Below are 21,243 nucleotides of genomic sequence, written 5' to 3'. Positions count from 1 at the left end.
TGCAATGCTAAAAAGTAACACTACACAAGTCAAAAAGTGTCAGTGTACTTAACATTTGCATATCAAATATCTACCAGAGCAGAAAAACAGATTCACTGGTCAAAAACACAATAATAAACAGATTTGCAGAAGTATTTTATAAAAGTAATTGCAGTAGTCGTCACAAGGTAAAAATACAACAAAAATAAAAAAGTAAGAAATTTCATAAAAAATGACAGAACTTCAATAGTGATACCTAATAAACGGTAGTCATCTTCATCAAGAGTCTTCATGCTATGATGTAATACAAGATTTGTATTTGTATGAAAATGAATGCAATGCAGTAGCCTTTTCTTGTATTGTTATACATTTCATTTAAATCAGCCTAAGTAGTGCAGCAAATACTACCATAATGTAAATACAGTAGTGATGCACCGATGTATCGGCCGATTTTTGATGAATTTGAAACCATCGGCATATCGGCAAAAGCACGAGAAAGGCCGATACCAATTGTTTATCAATTAACTGCATAAAGAAATCCATTATATGTCAAAAATGAGTTAATGTTGTTTATCAAATAAATGCTGAATAGCAAAAACCACCTTTGAAGGTTGTTATGCTGTCTTATTATATTTGTTTTAGCTTTATTTGTGCCTCTCTTATTATGTTGGTCAGTTGAATGTTAATTAGATCCAATCCATGTTCAGTAAAAATAATTTGATGCAGAAATAAACTAGCTAATAGACCAACTGTATAGTATTGTATACAAGTGTTTAATATCGGTATCGGCATCGGCCAGAAGTTGTCTGTTTAAATCGGCATCGGCCCAAACAAATCCTATTGGTGCATCCCTAAAATACAGTATAGTATTTTTCACAATACAGTAAAAAGAACAAGATGTGTGCATGCAGTATAAAGAACTGGATGTTTGAATGCTCAATTGTCATTACGGTAATGCCAAACACAGGCTTTGTTTTCTGTAAGTAAAATAGAATGTCATTAGTTTAAGCGTTAACTATAATTATGAACATATTCATCGCAGGTTTCATGAGATTCACCCAAACGCTGAGTTATCGGTATCCTCATCAGTCCCCAATCAGCTACTTAAGTCAAGGACAAGATGTTCATATATACGTGTTTGCCCCTTAAAACTAGAGCCAATAAGGAGTTCCCTGCTGTCAATAAACACCAGAGAAAAAGCCCTGGGTGCTTGAATATTGAGTTCTTGGAAGCTAATGAATTGGCTTTTCTTAACATCCCAGCGATAGACCCGATTGAAAGCGTAATCGCTGCCCAGGATGGCGTACTGCCACTTTGCTATGGAGAATGGCTGAAAGACCATGGATCCACGAGAGGCCATAGTCTGGATCTCGCTGAACATGCCGCCATCCCATCTCATCACCTTCGAGTCGCCAATGAAGCGTGTTAGACATATGTACAGCTCACTCTTCACGGTGAAATGTTTCACCGCGTACACGTCCTCCATCTCTGGAATGTCAGTACGCCGTTCGAACTGCTTGACGCTTTTGTTCCACTGGTAGATGACCGGCCTTTGAGAGCTGCTGGACAAAATCAGATGAGGCTTCCCAGAGATCTCTAAATACTCCACATCAGTGTCACGGTGCCAAGCATGCAAGGACTGATGAGAGTAAAAGCCATTTCCATTCCATTTGTAAACCGTTGTCGAGCCGGCTTTAGAGCTATCGGCGATGATAAAGAAAGACTCCCCGTCAATCTGGAAGATTTCCACATCATTCGGCTTTCTGATTTTCAAAATGTCTATGTCTTGGATTTTGATGAATTTGTTTGCTGAGACATCTCTCTTGAAGATGTGCGAACCACCAAACAGTTGAGCTACGATAATGAAGAGTTGACTATCAATGATTAGAGGTTTGCAGATAACGGAGGAGGTGCCTGTGGAGGACATTTGTACAGAATTATTATCATTCAAAAATCTCACCACATTATCATCGTAACCATAAACAGAAAAAATGCATTTGCTCAAACAAAACTTGTGTTGTAAATTTAACTACATTGGGATTATTTTACTTATATATTATACATCTACTATTGGCATTCTGGTCAATTTAAAGCAACACTACAGTATGTAATGTTGGCTTACGTTCCCACATGTGGTTGATAAGCGTAGCTACGCCGTAGGTTATGCGTAGCCTGTGCGTAGCTCTGCGTAGCCTGACGCAAACATTTTTAACAGTGCGTCAGTTCTACGCGGACCGCAAGCCCTGTGATTGGTCTACCAGAACCCCTCCCATCAGGTAAAAAAAAACTGCGTCATAGGTATTTCCGTTTGAGATGGTAAAAACAAAGATGAGCCAAGTTGAGTTGTGATTTAACTCAAACTGCAACAAAAGTCGCTGTTTATTTACTTCCATCATTGCTGGTATTCTCAAATCATACACAACAAGTTGCTGTTTCTTCTTCGTTTGTGGGTTAACTTGCCAAGCTTCTTCTTCTTTGACGGACGCGCTGCTACTGTCTAGATTAGATTACCGTATTTTCCGGACTACATGTCCCACTTTTTTCATGCGACTTACAGTCAGGTGCGACTTATATGTCAAAATTAATTTATACTGACTAACATGAACCAAAGGAAAACATTACCGTCTACAGCCACGAGAGACTGTTGCTCCTGTAGCCTATCCCTGAAAAAAACTGTTAACTGAAACATTAACTTTAAAACAACGGAGAAAGACTTACCAAACAAAATGCCCCTAAAAAGAACAATAATTTTCTAAATAAAGTTGCTCCGGAGCAACTTATAGACCGGAAAATACGATATGCGTGTCACTGATTAAATCAAACAACCAATCACAGGTGCGAAGACACCAGACATTGAACCGCCCCCAAGATCTCAAAAGTCATCGTTGTTTTTGCAATGACAATCGCGTCTTTACTCCGGCACGCCTATTACGGCATTGCTTTAGTCTTTTGTTCACACAGAATGCTTTCCGTGAATGTTATGCCAATGTTAATAGGTCCCCAGAACATTTATGAGACAAGTTTGTGTTCCTACAGAAGGCTTTCTAACAATTACGGGAATATTCTGGGATCAAACTGCCGTGTGAATAGGGTTCAGTTAAAGTTAAGAAGCCTGTTTTACCACTGGGCAACACTAGCTAGCTAAGTTTTGTTTGTTTGTTTGATAACACCGTACAATTAGGTTAAGGTTTGTTAACAATAGTAAATGAATTTGCTGAAGTAACAATGAGCAATATAGTTTTTCATCATTTATTAATCTTTGTTAATGTCAATAAAGTTATTCATGTTCAGAGTGAATAAACTCACGTTAACAGATACAACTTTTGGTTTATAAATGTATTAGTAAATGCTGAAATTAACCTGAACTAAGATGAATAAATGCTGTTGAAGTATTGTTCATCATGTTAGCTAATGCATTTACTAATGTTAACATACCTTAACCTTATTGTAAAGTGTTACCAAACAAACAAGCAATTTAACTTAGCCTGCTAGTGTTAGTGAAGCAGTTTGATCCCAGAAAATTTCCATAAAATTGGCATTATCAGGGTTCCCACACCTTAGTTAACTTCAAATTCAAGGACCTTTCAAGGACTTTCCAGGTCCAATACCCTCAAATTCAAGGACTAAATGGGGGGACACATTTCAAGTGAGAGCAAGGTTACATTGTGTTACCTTTTAAGATACATTGTTACAGTTCCCTTTCGAGGGAACTCACGCTGCGTCACTGCGGTGACACTTTGGGGACGCCTCCAGGGGTAAGTGTGTCTGAATGTGTATATCAAATTCAACCAATGGTGAGGCTTAAAGACAAAGACAGGGTTACGCGGGAGCCAGGAAGTATGTCGCTATCTGAAATATTACCAAAGATGGCGTTACAGGGATGCAGGAAGTATGGCAAGGGAGACGCAGCCCCTCGTTCCCTTCTCAGGAACAACAGGTACATACGTAACTCGAGACGTTTTATGTGTCAAACACAACTATGCAAAAAAAAACAAAAACTATGAATCAACATTCGCATACAGAAGATATAAGCATTTAAAGCGAACAATTTAGCACGTGTGCTTAAAAAGTCTAGAATTTTTATGAAATTATGGATTTTTTTTCAGAAAACTTCTTGCATAAAATAGTTTCAAGCACTTTCAATGACCTGTATCTATGTATGTATCTTTTCAAAAACTTCCAAGGGCCTTGAATCTTTTCCCCAGATTCACCAACTTTCAAGGATTTCAAGGACCCGTGGGAACCCTCCATTATCTATGCAACCTTATTGTAAAGCATTAACGTTTGATTTAAAAAATGACTGGACAAAGTCTGATTTAATCTGACTATGTAAGGTCACACACTGTGCAGGACCGCAAATGCTATTTAAAAAAGTTCACTTTAACGGACAAAACGAGTCTGGACGACCCGTACACGCTCACTCAAGTCAATAGATGGACGATGGGACAGCATCATGCCAGGCAAACAGAAGTTCGCACAAGAGACATGTTTAGTTTCATTAATTTGTTCAATATCTTCAAAACATAAACATGCAATGCATACACAAAAGCTGGTGTCTAATAATCCCTTTTTTATAGGGAGAACTCACTGAATTACTCATCAACACTTTTCAATACAGAATGTGTATCGACTGCTTACAGTATTTCTTAACATCACTGTTCTCACTTTTTGGACATACAGGATTATCTGTCACGGTGCATTCTGGGATTGCCTTTTCTGTTAAAAACACACTCAACATTGCCTTTGCAGTACATCAGTAGCCTAGTGCTATCAAATTTGCTTACTTGTGATGTTATCGAAGTTTCGGAACTCCATTTGCACATGATCCCATTCCATAAAACTGCACTGGCCAATGAATGGCTGGGCGAATACCACATATTGGTCACCACCAAATGCAAACGCTTCGATTGAAACTGACTGAAATTCAAGAGACTTCAGCAATGAAAAATCTGCAGAAACAAGCAGAAAATTGTAAAGCATTGTAATTTTGTTTCATTGGCCAAAAAATGTGGTCTGAAATGAATATTATATTAACCGACCTGTTGTTATGCAATCAAATGACTTGGACACAAGGTCATTGATTTTCTTGCCCTTGTAAGCTTCAGGGCCATTACAGTAGATCTGATCCACAGTTGCATTCGTAAGATACATCCAATCAACAAACCACTTTAATTTACAGTCACAGCTGAAGAGATTTCCTCTGAGATCCCTGGACAGACACATACAGTAGTTTTAGGAGTTTTTACATTAAGCTCAAATATCAATGACAGTTATATACACTTTTACATACATACACTTTAGTCAAAGCTTCCAATCCTTTGAAAAGATCTTTTGGTAGCGTCTCCAAATTATTGTAAGCCAGGCTTCTGCAAAAAAAAAAAAAAAAAAAAAAAGGTAAATACACTAGTTTTTACCAACATTTCATTAAACGTGACCATTTAGTTTAAGGTGCCTTCCTTGGTTACAAAAATAACATAGTTTTTGTATGAATCATGTGTTCCCAGGTACATTAGCTTAACTGCTAAAGCATTGTCAGTGCTTCGCTTTCTAAAATATGATATTGAAATGTGTTAGTCTGATGCATACTGACAGAAGAGGCAACATCTGGCTGAAATGACCAGATCCGATCTGAGACCCATTTCTCCAAATCTACTTACAGTGCACTCAAGGTACGTTTTATCATTTTGTGTGGTTGGGAATACAGATTGTTGCTTTACATGTCAGTCAGCTGTTCTTGGCAAAAATAAGCTGCAATATAAAGCAGAATTGATGCCGCATGATCCTCAGGTGGGTTTCAATAATGTTAAATGTATTATACAAATATTTCCAAGAAAAAGAAATCGGAAACTTTTGCTTTCCTTAATAGGACAATAAAAAGAGGCGGGAGACGGCGATCATGATCAGCGCTGTGTGAAGGGAGGTTTGGCAGCCGATCTGTAGTTAACTTGTATACATTTTACACAGTAAGTAAAGTATATGCAGGGTTCCCACACCTTAGTTAACTGCAAATTGCATGTGCAAAATATGGATTTGTTTCCAGAAAACTTCTTGCATAAAATAGATTCAAGCACTTGTAATGACCTGTATCTATGTATGTATATTTTCAACAACTTCCCAGGGCCTTGAATTTTTTCCCCAGATTCACATACTTTCAAGGATTTCGAGGACCCGTGGGAACCCTGTATATGGATTTGAACCCAGAGAACACACATACTGAAAAAATGTATACCTTGTAATGCACTGTAAGTTGCTATGGTATAAAAGTGTCTGCCAAATGCATACATTTAAACAACAGTATAACAGCACTTTACAACTAAACTGAAAGCAACTTCATTACACCTGGTATATTTACATAACAAGCAAATCTTTCATGAAGAAATTTTCAATCATTGAGCAAAATATAATGACAAACCAGAGAAAAGAATTACCATTAAGCCAAAGTCTTGCACATGCGCATTTAAGCACATGGATAATTTAATAACAAGTACTAAACCGTGTTAAAGACGTCAATAAAACAATGTGAAAAATATCTAGCTTGAAAATGGCTTTTAGAGGCAATGCTAGATACCTTTCACTTGCAATTTTACATGAATACAGCCTAATGTTTATTGACAGTATTGTATTCTGCTGAAATACTCACAAGTGAACTAAAGATTTGAGCCCTCTGAAGGCAAAAGGGGATATGGACTTAATTTGGTTGTTTTCAATGAATCTAAAAGGAAAAACAAACAACATTCAATATATCAGCAAGTCATTTAATTGGACATGACTAATCTTATAAGCTGGTTTTCTATGATAAAATCATTGCCATATTGACAATAAACACTTACAGATATTCCAAATGAGGAAGTCCATGAAACGCATCTTCATTTACAGAGTCAAATGTGTTTGCTGTGAAAAGACTAGAAGAAAAAAATATTATTTAAGTTAAATTTAAATCATTATTATTATTCAACTTTTAAGTAAGTTTGATTAAATCTGATTGTTTCACTGATTTTCTCAATTTACATCTCAACAGAGCTTTACAGAAATACATACTACAACATTTAATTCAAACATTTAAGAAAATTATTCTAAGATCACATGTACAACACTGTCAGTCTCTCTTGTTTGTGTGCGTGTGTGTGTGTGTGTGTGTGTGTGTCAGTCTCTCTCTCTGTGTCTTTCAGTCTCTCTCTCTCTCTCTCTCTCTTTGTCTGCCAAAAGCATATTGATAATTTGCTCTTCTTTAATTGGAGATGGGGAGTTAAATAAATATTGGTTGTTGTTGTAGATAACTCTGGAGAGTTTGGTTTGGATGTTATTTTCATATGTGTATGCTTATGTGTAATATTTTATGTCTATGTTTAAATGTAAGGTTTTTGTATATATGTATTATATGTATTGTAATTTATTGTTATGTCTTTTAACCTTTTTGACCTGGTGAGGTAGATTTAAAGGTGATTTAAAACTCTTAAGTCTCTGTCTGTCAGTCTCTTTGTCTGTCTGTGTGTTTGTGAGTCTCTCTGTCTGTGTGTCTGGTGATGTTGATGTGTCTTACAGAAGATGGAGAGCTGGTGTGTTGACAAAACTCTCTTTAGGGACTTCATTGAAACCAGACTTCACAAATGATCTGAAAAGAAAGAAAGAAAGACATAAATACAGAATGAAAGCGGCATATATATTATTATATTATATATTATATTATTAAGATTAAGCTCACAGTGAGATGACATCTTGTGGAAAGCTCTTCGGTATTGATTCAGTATTGGCACATAAGGCGTTATCTTTACTGCAGGTACATGATGCGGGACAGCGCGTGTGTCTCCTCCTGCTCCCGTTAACCGAGATTGCAAAACACAGGAAACAGAACAAAACAGTCCGCTTGACATCCATCTTTACCCAACCCATCGGTGGAGCGGTCCTGAGTTGCTGCTCTCAGCATTCAAATAAATATTGGGCTGTATTCGCTTCTGGCCGATGCCTGTCACCGACAATCTTCCGATTCGAACTGTAATGATTCAATCCACGATGTCATCACGGAAATAAAAAATCTCCCTAACAAACCATAACGAATTATTCATTAAAAAGATTCGGACTGATGTTTTCTGCAAAAGCAGAATCCATTCTGACAGAAACGCAAACCATAATAACTCCCATAATGGGCGGGGCTTGGTGGACTGAGTCTAGTTTCTAATTGGTCAGCTGCGAATGGTGAAAATAAAACTTTTTCTTTTTGAACTCTTTACTGTAAGCCTTTAACTCAGTGTCCATTAAACTGCCCGATGTTGTCAAAAAATGTCCATTAGTTTGCGGATAAAGCTGCATATTGACGCCATAGTCACGTGTATCTTATTACTTTTCACAGCAATGTTGAGCCTAGTCCAATCACACTCGCTCGCGATGACGGGGTGTGAATCTTTATCAAAGACTTTGCTGAGGCGGGGTTTTGTTTGAATCTCAGGGACTAAAGCTTTAGACCCCTCTTACGAAAACGGTGGTGGGATGATTCTTAGTCTTTAAATACTTTAGTAAATGTTGACGTTATATTAACTTTAATAAAAAAGATATGAAAGTGTTCATCATTAGTTCAATCAGGTTAACAAATTTTGTATAGTATTTTCTACAGTATGTGTATCGCTTTTTATAGACATAATAAATAGACCTAGATGGGACATTAAGGGCTTTTGCTCCGTTGCTGCGATACGTCAAAAGCGCCGCCACATTGGTCCGGGCAAAAGTGCGCCAAGATGAATGGGCGAGCTTGTTTATTTATGGATAAAAGCAGAATAACGTTTACATTTTTCAACCGATTTCAATGGTTTATGAGTACAAAATATAACTCGGTTTGTGGATCCATTTAAGCCCACATCATGATTGATTCACAAAATATAAAAATATTATTTTTAAAAGTAAAACATCACTATATTTATGACATCACACTCAGTGGTTTAGTGGTGTCTGGAGAAGTGGGTATACTCTAAATTTTGCCCCCAATTTTTTTTAAAGCGTCCCAGCAATAGATAAACGTTTGTTATAAACAGCATGTAAATAGTCTTACAAGTAGATCACCACAAAATTGGCTATAGTAGTATTTTCAAATTGTCACTTAATTTCTGATGCTTGACTTCTTAGAGTAAGGATCATTATGAAATTAAAGCCACAAAGAGGTGCAGATTTTTCAGAAAATAGGCCTACTGGCTCATAGACTGAATGGACAACTAATTATGAATTGTGAGTAAACATTTTAGTCTGTTCACACATTAAAATAATTAGTCAACTGTTCTCTCACCTTGCACATAGTCTGGTCTAGTAGTTTCTCTTGTAAACTATCTTTTGGAACAGCTGATTTGCTACAGATAGTGTAGGCCAGAGTATGCCAACAGTATATATTTATTATATATAACTAATCTCTTAAAACACCATGCTTGCCTCATCTTTTATGTTGTAGAATATAGTATTAATATATCTTTTATTAATGTATTAGGTCTAACTGTAATATTTGCAAAATGTCCCCCTAAATATAATGTCCCACAAGGGACAGATTAATAAAAAAAATGTACATACCTTTAGAACAACTGAATCAAGCCCAGTATTTTTATATTTGTAAAGATATATTATTTAGGAAAAGTCACAAAGTTTTATATCTCTGAGATGAAGGGAACCTTTTTTAACGAATGGAATTTCGTTTGGGGTCATATATAGAAGACCCCAAGGACCGTTTGAGGTTTAAACCATCGTAAATTACCTAGACAGTGATTTGCACGCAATGAAAGAATCCATGTCAATTACGAGTATTGAAGAACGAAGCATTCAATTGCAAAGAGGACTGGCTCAGACTCCATAACGGAGGCTGAGGATTCTGGGCAATGCAGGCATCCGAAACTGACTGCGTCTCAAACCGCCCTTGTGTTTGTTATCCAGTGCAGGTTTGTCTTTGTTACTCGGTTGGTCTAAGTGTCTACAGTAAGTCTTATCTTATGTTCCAGTTCGTGTTTTGTTTAAGTAATAGTGTTCAGTGTAGTTTTGTTTGATTTGTGTTTGCCCTGTTCTGTTTGCCCCCTCGTGGGTTTTTGTTTTCCATTTTTAACCTTGTTTGTTTAAGTCCTGTGTTGCATCACGGCTCTCCTGATTCTTCCAAGCGGCCGATGTCCTCAGGGCAACATTATGTTGACCCTGGAACAACATTTAAATCAACCAATCAGATTTCAGAAATAAGATTATAGTTTGTTTTAAATTTAAGCTTACAACCAAGATTAGCTGTTTCTAGACCATTGATTTTTACTTATCATGTCCCTCTGATTTTAGGGTTTGGTTATGGTTAGGGTTGGGGTTTGGGGTAGGTTTAGGTTTTATTTAGAAAAATGTTGTCCTTGGGTCAACACAATATGTTGCCCTGAGGACATCAACCACTTGGCAAAATCAGTTCGAGCGTTTCATCACGTCCGCATTTGGGTTCTTCCTCGTTTCAAATTCCTGACATATAGTAGGCAAAGAGTACGAGAAGTAGTACTGTTCAACTACTATATGGAAGTATGCGGTTTGGTATGTAGGGCTAGTTTTAGCACAATAAAATGGCATGGAGGTAACGCCCATAATGCAACACTGCGTGACGTACCTTCACATTCTGAGTCTGTGACCCCCATATAAGGGCACAGCCGCCCTGCAGCTCAAAACCTATGGCTAAAACATACACATAAAGATGTTTTGATGGATAAAACAAGAAGACAATAAACGCGATTGGGATTATATATGGTGCATCTGTGTGTTTGATTTTGCAATCCGAAGCCACGTCAGCTCACATATTGTTATTTATAACACTCGACTTCTGTCAGTTTGTAGCAAAAAAATTTAATCCCACCAGTTCTCCTGTTTTGATGGTGTGCTAAGCTAATACCTGCTAAGCTAACGTGCACCTGCTAACATTTAGATATGTAAAATAGGTTTTAGGAATGATTTCAAATTGAAAAGCTCATTGAAATTTATCTTTTTGTAAGAAAAGGCATTGAGCACAAAGTCAGAGAGCTGAAGACATTTAATCAAAGAAAAGAGGGATAAAAACACTGTTAATAGACAGTTGTCAGTAATTATTATAATAACAAATTAGGATAATTAAACGCCAAATCCAGTCTGAAGATTTCATTTTTGTGACAACTGTTTCGAAAATCCGATGGTTTAGCACTAGGGGGAGTTGATCAAATGAGCAGTGTCTTGGTCGGTTTTTACTATTATAAGTTCAATAAACATTTATCATACTGACTGATAACGCTACAATTTTGCCTAGTTTTTATTTATAGACAGATTTAATGACAAACGTGCATAATTAAAAGAGGGTAAAAGTCTTAATAATGATCTGTTTGCCCTAAAAAAACAGAATACACTTTGACTTTAATGGCTTTAAGAAGTGCAAAATGTTTGGAGTGAGATCTTGTTGCTTTTATGTTTTCCCCAGCAGGTGTTTCAAGCACTTCAATCATTTCTGTGGCTTTAGCTTAAGTTCATTCTAGATTCATTTAAGGCCAATTGCAATTATATTATCATACATATATATTACATGTATTTCGTAAAGTAATGTACTTTTAATCAGCTCTTAACTTTACAACAAAAATAATAGCCAACAGTGATAACAGAAATAGCTGCAGAGTAGCAGTTTACATAAGATTACCACAGATTTAAATAAAATAAGTTAATCAAAATGTCTTGATTGAGAGAAATCATGCAAATTAAACTAAAACACAGAGTAATGAAGGGTATATTTTAAGGTTTAGGTCAAGTGTACTTATTTATTTGGGTTAAAACAGCATCAGGTTTAACATTGTGTCTGATTGAATTTACTATGTTAACTCCCAGTATTTTATACCAAGGTCAAGGGTTTGATATTGCATATGAAAAACATGTACAGTACATAAGTAACCCAACACTCTAAAAAAAACAAACGGTGCTATATAGCACCAAAACTGTTGCTTTGGATCCTAATCATAGAAGAACCGTTTTTAGTGCCATATAGCACCGGTGAAGCACCTGTGTAGAACCATATAGGGGCCATATATGGTTCTACAAAGCACTATATGGTTCTACACAGGTGTTTCACTGGTGCTTCACCGGTGCTATATGGCACTAAAAACGGTTCTTCTATGATTACGATCCAAAGCAACAGTTTTGGTGCTATATAGCACCGTTCGTTTTTTAGAGTGTAGGAGAAAAAAACCCTCGAGAGAGCCAGACATAGCTGATTCTATAGAGAACTTACTATATATTAGATACTTTATTTTACAACTTTAAAAAATAAAAACATTAAGAATTAAAAAAAATTTTTTTAATGTGTTCAAGGATGAGACAGGATCTGCATCAGACGTTCAGCCAGCGGTCTGTGTTCATGAAGTCTGAAATACAACCTGAAGATGAGAAAGAAAGAAAATGTCAACATTTAATTTTTAGTCATTATATTTATAGTATATCTAGAACCTTAAAGCCACAATATCAGTGGCGGCTCGTAACTGTTCATCCGAGGGACGCTAATTTAAAATAAGTGTTCGGAGTGTCATGTGAGTTGCTTGCGTTTTTAAAATATTTGTTTGTTGCGTCATGTGATCCATGTGCATCAAGTGTTTTGTCAAAATAAGTGCCTGCTGCACACACGTCAAAACCATTTATGATAAAAGAGACGCTCACGTTCACAAAATACAAGCAAGACACTCCCTTAACAGTAAACTTTGATTACGCACAAGAATATAAGAGTATCTGGCAAACGCAAGTGTCTCTTTTATCATAAACCCTTTAGACGCGTCTGCAGCAGGCACTTATTTTGACCATACATGTGATGCACATAAGATCTCTCGACATGCAGAACACATATTTTGAAATTACGCACCACACACATGACGGGCTACATACATGTTGTGACAAACTTGAACTTCGTATCAAGCGCCTTCGGAAAAAAGAAGTCACTGGCCGCCAGTGCACAATATGTATGATTTTTGTAATAAAATATACAAAGATAAATGCAGTTGTGTACTTACATTATGCAGAAAGTTCCTAAAAATGTGTTACTCCTGAGAAATTCCTGTTTTAAATAATGTCTCGTCTCTCTTGTAATGGTTTCTGGTTGTAGAAACTAGGGAGACACAAGAGGACAAATGCAGAAGTGTTGGTTAAACAACATCTAACACACAGCTGTTAGCTAATTCATTATGATGCCATTAAATAATGTGATCAATTTGATTATCAAACTCCATACGTCTCAGGATGATGAAAACAGCATCTTTAATCATTTCCCTCTCCTTCAGTCATTCAGCTTCTTACTTTTCCGTGGATAGTGTGCTGTAGTGATGAAAATGTACATTTAAAACAATCTTACTATACAACTAACTACACAAAATAAAAAGCATGTAATCTGCAAAATGCAGTTTCCTTCTTGAAAAGGTCTGTTACCTCATTTTGTATACGAGTAGCTCTTCTTCGTCAGACTCAGTTTTAAACCAGTCATGATCTAAGATCTCCTTGAGCGTCGGACGATCACTTGGATTCGGGGCCAGGCACCATCTTAACAGATCATAGATTTCTGTACAAGATTTAGGAGAGAGCTGGTTAGTCATCATGACACACAAATGACAATAATGATCATGGCATAAAGAGACGCTTTTGTTGTCATTTAATAATACTACAAAAAAGTCTGTCTGTCTATCATCTAAAGGGACCCTGGTCTAGGGCTGGGTATCGAACGTCAATACTTTTATGTTATCGAACGAAAAACTTTGATACTTTGAGTATCGAAAAATGATTTATCTTTCGGTGCCAAATTTCGGTTCCAAAAGCCAAGCGGCTGTGTCTGTGTGAGCCTGTACTTGCATGTAAGGACCTAAAGCGCCGGCGATTGGCTGTCCACCACCACGTGACGGGGAAGATTTCGGAAGATACTCACAGTCACCCAACACACGTGTAAAAAGGATACAATATGAGAAATGTACAGAAAGGCTTTGTGACAGTGTAACCAATTCAGTGAGCGCAAGTATTGCCGTGCTGTCTCCGTGAAAGTCAACCAAAACGGCGTTTCTCCTAAAGTGACGAGGGGTCTCAATTTAAAGCACGCGCGCAGCCTGTGTCTCTTAATGCTTATGAAATACTCGCGCCTGTCTCTCCGCATCACAAGACTTCATGCCCTCGTCTCCCAAAATGGACGATGCGTTTTAACCTATTTTTTTCAGTCTATGGTTTAAAGTTAAGCAGCCCAACACTGCTTACAAGCCTGGCTTGTTATTTAAAACAAACTAAAATTCAATTTAACGCATTTGCTACTCATTTTAAAAATCCCAAATGTAGGCTATTTAATATTTTGATAATTATGAAGTTGAGTATTACAGTTCTTTGTTTACAAAAACAAACAAACATGCATAAAAATCTTCCCAGTAAAACTTTTTACTTTTTGTCAAAGTTGCAGCAAAATGAACCCACTTATTTAAATTCTGCTAGTTCAAGCTAAAGACCATTTTCATTTCATAAAATAAAGCAGTGTTAGTTATATTCTTAATTTCTTTATTTTTGTTTCCTTATTTTCATAAAACAAAAACCGATGAGTGTGTCTGCTGGCGCACCCCTATCCAAAAGCACAACCAGTTTTATTAATAATGTTTCCCTGAGTGAGAAGTGTTATCAGAATTTGTTTTAATTAAGGTGAAAAATAAAAGTTTTGTGTTTAATGTATTTTTGTTAATGTTTAAATGGATTTGAAAACATATGGTATCAGAAAAAAGTATCGTTAGGAACGGTATCGAAACGGAGGTATTGAAATTGGCACCGGATCTAAAGATTTTGAACGATACCCAGCCCTACCCTGGTCACTGACAGACAGTACCTCAGGTTAAGATGATGGCACAGTGATGTAATACATCAGCGAGCCACTAAATGACTGTTTAGCTAAACACAATAAAATCTAACATCTTGCCAGACAGACCGTATCCTCTGATAATAATATTTATTGTGGATTTGATCAGAGACTTTGTGTGTGCATGTTGATCAGTCATTTTCACTCACCCTTTGATAAATCCTTCTCAGTTGTCTGCAGATTCCCGGAATAAAAGTTCTTTAAATTAGAGTAATCTCCATGCACCATGAAGTACAGCACAGAACCTAAGGCCCAGACGTTTGCTGGCACGGCGTGGTATTTCTTAGTCGTGTAGATCTCAGGCGGGCTGCAACATGGAGCTCCTGTACACAAAACATCGTGTTGAGTCATTTTGTAAAAGAAACAGCAGGTTTCAATACTCCGCTATATTAAAAAAATTCAGCTCACCTATAAAGTCGAAGGTCTTATATTCCTCATGCGTCAGATAATGTCCAGCCCCAAAGTCAATTAACTTCAGGCTCATTGTTGATTGCTGCACCAAGAAGTTCTTGGCATGGAGGTCGGTGTGAAAAACTCCATTATCCAGACAGTGTTGTACTGCCAGTACCGCCTGACGCATGAGATGTCTTGCTGTATTTTCACTAAGTCCTTTATGATTTGTAACAAAATCCCACAAGGATACGCTGTGCAGTGGGTACTCCAACACGAGCGTGTAAAAGTGTTTAGTCTCGTACCAGTCATACATCTGTATGACATTGGGGCATGAGGGCGCTTCTCCTAACTTAAGCAGCAGCGCCACTTCTGTTATAAGTGGTTTGGGGTATCCAGGCTGGACAAAAAATGGTCAACAAATTACAATTAGATAAAACAAATATCTTGGTGCGTAATCGCTATACGGTCTATTTTTTGTTTAGTTCACTACATCAAATTTTATGACAACTTACAATCTGAAGAGTGCTTTCATACTTTCGTTTGTTTATTTGCTTGATGGCAACCTGTAAAGAGAAAAACAACAAAAGTTAATTTCTCTTGAGCTGACTGAAGCGGCTCACCTGACACTGCACACATAACTTTAAGGTTTAAGAATCTACAAACTTTAAAACATGGTTTAGATCAAGTGGACATACAAATTTCAGCAAACATTGTGTTTGATATAAATACGAGTGCATTACCGGAGTGTCATCCGATATACGGATCCCTTTGTACACTCTGCCACCGCACCCTTCCCCAAGCACTTGATACAAAAGTTGATATTCAGAATCAAAGGGCTCTGAAAAACACACAGAAAATGATGAGGTGACAGTACATGTTAACACTCATATACTCACAGATGAAAGGTACAGCATACATTTCCAGGTACAGAAGAATATGATGAAGAAACCATTTCACACATTGTTGCAAAGTAGGAGTAATGAAGTCAGTACACTCACCTCTAAGCAATGAGCGATTAACTCGTTTCTTCTCGCTTGGCGGTTCAACAGCTTGTTGAACAACATCTATAACTTTTGGCCTGACAACTTTATCATCTTCTGGCGAGGGTTCTCTGGGATTTTCAAGGACTTTTGGGGGGGTAATTTTAAATTTAGTTGGGTTACGAATCCAACCTATTGCGGGTTTTCCAACAAATTTTCGTCTGCGAGTTTTAAATCTCGCTGGGATAGGATCCTCAAAATCTTCTGGCAAGGGATGTCTGGGATTTTCTAGAGCTTTAAGAGCTTTTGGCCTGGGATTTTTACCACCTTTTGCCTCAGGACTTCCAACATCTTTTGACCCAGGATTTTTTGCTTTATTTGGGTCAGGATTTCCACCACCTTTTAACCCAATATTCTCTGGAATGGCACCTAACGTCTGTAGCCTGGCATTGGCTGCAGCGATGCCACCAAAACTGGCCAGATCCGCACCATCCATGGCATCAGGAATAGCTGGATCGGCATCTTTTTTCACTTTACTCTTCCCTTTTTTACTCCAAGGGTTGTGAAATGAGCGGCTCTTTGAAGCCTTTTGTTTTTGTTTCTTTAAGCCAACACTCTTCGATTGAAAATCTGCCAGATCAACAACTTCCCTGGCATCAGGGATAGCTGGATCGGCCTCAATCTGTGAAGTCGGCATCGACTCCACTTTGCCCCTCCGGAAGCATCCAAAGAAGCGTTGCGTCAATGTCATGCATTTATCCGGACGAATCTTTGGTTTTGATTGGGGGCCGGCCAGAGCAGGAACATCCATGCCAACAGGAATATCTGAAATAGCCTTGGGCTGTTGAGTTGGCACAACAGTCACTTTTTCTCCCTGGAGGTTAGATTTGCGGCTCTTTGAAGCCTTTTCTTTCTGTTTCTTCGGACCAACGTAGGTCTTTGACTGTGATGCAAGATCAACAACTTCCCTAACATCAGGGATAGCTGGATCCGCTTTAAGCAGGGGAGTCGGCACTGACTCCACCTTGCCCCTCCGGAGACAGTCAAAGAATGCCATTCGTTGTTTTTCCGGTTTGATCTTATTGTTTAATTCAGAGCTCGCCAGACCAGCATCATCCTTTACATTAGGATTATCTGAATCTGCATTAAGCTGTGGAGAAGACCAGAGGTGGGTCAGACAGACAGATGGACAGACAGACAGATAAATGTTTCCATCCAAGGCTTTTTAGCAAAAAAATGCTTAAGCGCATAAATGCAATGTCAATACCTCAAAATACATATATATAAAAAATAGCTTTAACGCAATAAATGTGATGTCACATGATAGATCTTCATCACGCGCAACCTCTGAAGGGCATAACAGCAAACAATAGGCGCTCTTATTGCAGCCTGAGACTTTCTGTTTTGATTTGCAGAGTCGATCCTCCATATACACAGAGGGTACGCAATCTGCACTGAACTTACTTCATGAAGTGCTGAAATGTCAATCACTTATCCATAAAATGATTCATGTTTATTCTCCTAAATATTACATTTTTTCTCCTCATAATTGGGTCCCTTTGGTGAAAGCACATTTATTTTAAATTACCAAGACCACAAACATCAGACTGGACCTGGCTAAGCTTTTATTTTAAGAGCATTAGAGAAATTAGGTAGATAATTTGCTCAAGATCAGATTTTTTGTGATACACCAAAACTAATGTCGCTTTCATCATTTGTGATATCACCACGGACACCATTTTAGCACCATTTGAATAGAAAACCTTTTTTACGCATATTCACTTGGTCAATAACAAAACCTGGATGGAAACATGTCTATAAATGGACAGATAGTTGTAGTAAATGTAATGATGTAACAAACCTCTGAAGGAATCAGTGTTTCCACTTTATCATTATGAAGGAATGGGCGCCTTACAATATTCCATCCCTTCTTTAATGATTTCAAGACTTTATTCTCGCATTTTTCTACACCAAAAAAGAAAAACAAAAACAAATGATAAACTATTAGAAAATTCATTATGACAAAAGAGAATGACAAAGAACCGTGGTCAGTAATAATACTTAATAAACACATTTAACAAACTGTCCACCCAGATACTATTTGATTAAATATGTATATGTAATTGAGTATCTAATTCTTTATAACAAATTCCTAAAAATACAGCAATGATTATTGCATTAATAATGCTGTTAAAATAAGAGTTTAAAACACACTAGAAAAATGGTCTAAACTTAATTTCTTATTGTAAGATGCTTTATTTTACTGACTTTAATGTAATAAGATATCAGTATCTGCAAGGGCCAACAAAACTATTGAGGAACAAACATGGTACAGATTTAAAGATTGTCAAGAACACAAAATTTCCATCTGACCTGTGGGGCTGTTCGCCTCCTCAAATGCAGGAGTAAACTCCTTTACTCCTCCTCGTGGATGTGAACTCCCGGCGCGTCTGTCTAACAAATGTCCGTTGTTCGGGACAATGTCAGGGACCGCACTTGGTAGGACAAAATCCATTCCACCATCATCACATCTCCATCCCAACACTGCAATTCAATAAATAATGTTATGAAATGAATGCTTTAACTGAAGTGATCAATATGTGTCTAAAACTTGTCACTTATTTTAATCTATTATTTATTCAACTGTACAAAATAATTCAATAAAGTAATGCCTTCATTTGAAATTATAATTTTTCTTTTTGTCTAAATTGTATTGAAGCCGACAGAGAACATGCATTAATATTATTTTTGCTTGCTTGTTTTCTCGTGATCATGACTTTATTTTCTGGGGATCTCGAGATAACAAAAAGTTGTTATCCTGACAATCCAAATGTCATAATGTAATTTCCTGTCCATAATATTTAGTGTATTTTAAAGTGAACTGCTGATGCATACGTGTAGCTAATAATTACATAAAAACGTATAAGATATATAAATAAGAGCTGTCCAAACTGAAAGGAACTTGCACTGACATATCTTAAAATACATCAGTGCCCTTTGTTTTGCCTCAAAATGCACACAAGTAATGTTTTTAGTAACGCATGTTTGTTAAAACTAGTTATATTTTCTAAATAAATTAAGGCCTAGTCCTGGTTTAAGATATCTCTTCCCGGGAAACCACCCCATAATGTGTGTGAATTTAAGGACCATCTTCAAAGTAATAATGTACACGATTCTATCTTTAATAGTAATTAACAATTATATTAATAACTATATAAGTAAAAGTGTACATAATAGCCGACAACCATATGAACACAGTTGGGTTTGTGACTGTTTGTTGACTAAAAGTTATTCCATTTAAATGCTGTATAAAGTAGAAACGTGTATATTAAAGAGTAACTTTAGAGACGGTCCCTAAATTCACCACTATCAAATTGTCAACTACATACTGACGAATCGATTTCATCTTAAACGAATCCCTGATCTAAGTAAAACCTAATTTGTTCATCCCCTAATTTACCAAAATATACCTCTGCTGTCTTCAAACAATACAACCCGTTCATGTACATACATATTAAGAACCCAAGAGCTTTCATCACATCACAAAAAATACAACTTTTGTTAACTTGAGATAACGAGAAATTAAGTTGTGATCATGAGAAAACAAGCAAGCAAAAATAAAAATAGTACACAACATTGGCTTCAGTAAATGAACAAAACAGTCTGGATAACAACAGTATGCACTGCTAACTATTTATTATGTTATACATCCCTTATGAAAGTGAAACATTTACATCCAACAAAACATGGTTAACGGTACTTTATTAAAACCATTGTTACCACAAAATAACCCTGGTTTTGCTAATAGTACTCAATACACCAATAAACATGGTTACTACACTTTTACCACATAAAAACCATAGTTAATTATCGTGAGGGATATTAAAAAACAAGACCTCATACGGCGTAATTCTTATCTTAAATTGTGAGGATTTTTTATTAATTTTGGTCGCTTTTTGTTAAATTAATGGAGCTAAAATTTGTTTGCGTATTCTGCCGGTCAAGAAAAACGGCGGGTAAAATATCAAGTACACGAGCACCACCTGGTGTTTCTACATGTACACGTGCATTAACAACACAATAACTTTATGTAAACTTATCAGCATGAAATTCAGACTTTTTGCTTTAACTCGCATCTTACCTTTTTGGCGTTTCGCCTCATGTGTTGGATAAACATCCACCATCTCCTCCTCCTCCTCTCCTCCTTCAAATGGATTTAAACCGGCAGCGCGCCCGACTTGTGACGAAAGTCCGAAATCAGGGACATAGTCAAAGTTCGGCACAGCATTCGGCAGATCCATATTTTCAACATCTGCTCCTTCCATGTCCTTGTCGGACAATGGTGTTACAGGACGAAACATGATGTGAAAAGATAACTGCAGACTTAACTGTGCTTAGACTCGGTTCACAGAGGGTTGAAATCTAAGTAAACTGTCTGTCCGTACACAGTGCGTCAAGCAGTTTAAAGTTGCGAACTTTTTGAAAGTCTGCAAATTCACTTGATAATCTGTACAGTAGCGTTCGGAGTCAACCAAAGGCAAGCGTTCAGATCAGTCAAATGATACCAGTTTCATCTGGCTGAGCGTTTTATAGGCACCGATTGTGATGTCATAATGTCTCTATGACAACGATAAGTTCTACAGTATGGTTGTCATGGAGTTTAATGACTTTGTTCTGTTTACGGTTCAACTGTGATGAGTTATATATATATATATATATATATATATATATTTATGTCCCCTGTGTTGTTTAATTAAAACTATTTACAACATTTGGACTTTTTATTGTATATATATATATGAATAAAATCTCTTTAATATGTCTTAATGCTTATTACTACTTTTTAAAATGTATTTTACAGTATGTATAGATGCTATTTTGTATAAATATATTTAGACCTATTGTGTTATTCATTTACAACCACTAGATGGCGCTATGTTAATTACCAGTAATGTTAAAAGAAGAGAGTATTAGTCGAGAGTAAAACACAGACATGCTCAGATTGTATGGAGATTTTATTTAAATCATCAA

The 21,243-nt window shown here is 36.8% G+C and overlaps 2 protein-coding genes across 2 annotated transcripts in view; both read right to left on the bottom strand.

Annotated features, from left to right (window-relative positions):
* Positions 1–975: 975 nt before the first annotated feature.
* lgi1a (leucine-rich, glioma inactivated 1a) lies at positions 976–8,484 on the bottom strand. Its single transcript, XM_073872812.1, has 8 exons — positions 7,682–8,484; positions 7,520–7,591; positions 6,810–6,881; positions 6,620–6,691; positions 5,274–5,345; positions 5,019–5,188; positions 4,764–4,928; positions 976–1,893 (listed from the first exon to the last, which is right to left on the bottom strand). Exons 1-8 carry the CDS (start codon positions 7,867–7,869, stop codon positions 1,076–1,078), a joined length of 1,629 nt encoding a protein of 542 aa, XP_073728913.1. The 5' UTR covers positions 7,870–8,484; the 3' UTR covers positions 976–1,075.
* Positions 8,485–12,151: 3,667 nt separating this feature from the next.
* The window catches only part of LOC141368749 (uncharacterized), a 40,696-nt gene continuing 31,604 nt past the window's right edge, over positions 12,152–21,243 (bottom strand). The window contains exon 8 of the mRNA XM_073872846.1: positions 12,152–12,353. The gene's annotated coding sequence lies outside the window, so the exon portion shown is untranslated. The remainder of the gene's footprint in view (positions 12,354–21,243) is intronic.

Source organism: Misgurnus anguillicaudatus, chromosome 11 (assembly GCF_027580225.2).
Source record: "Misgurnus anguillicaudatus chromosome 11, ASM2758022v2, whole genome shotgun sequence".
Lineage (NCBI taxonomy): Eukaryota > Metazoa > Chordata > Actinopteri > Cypriniformes > Cobitidae > Misgurnus > Misgurnus anguillicaudatus.
The sequence above is the reverse complement of the archived record's forward strand: the minus strand, read 5'-3'. Positions and strand labels throughout refer to the sequence as shown.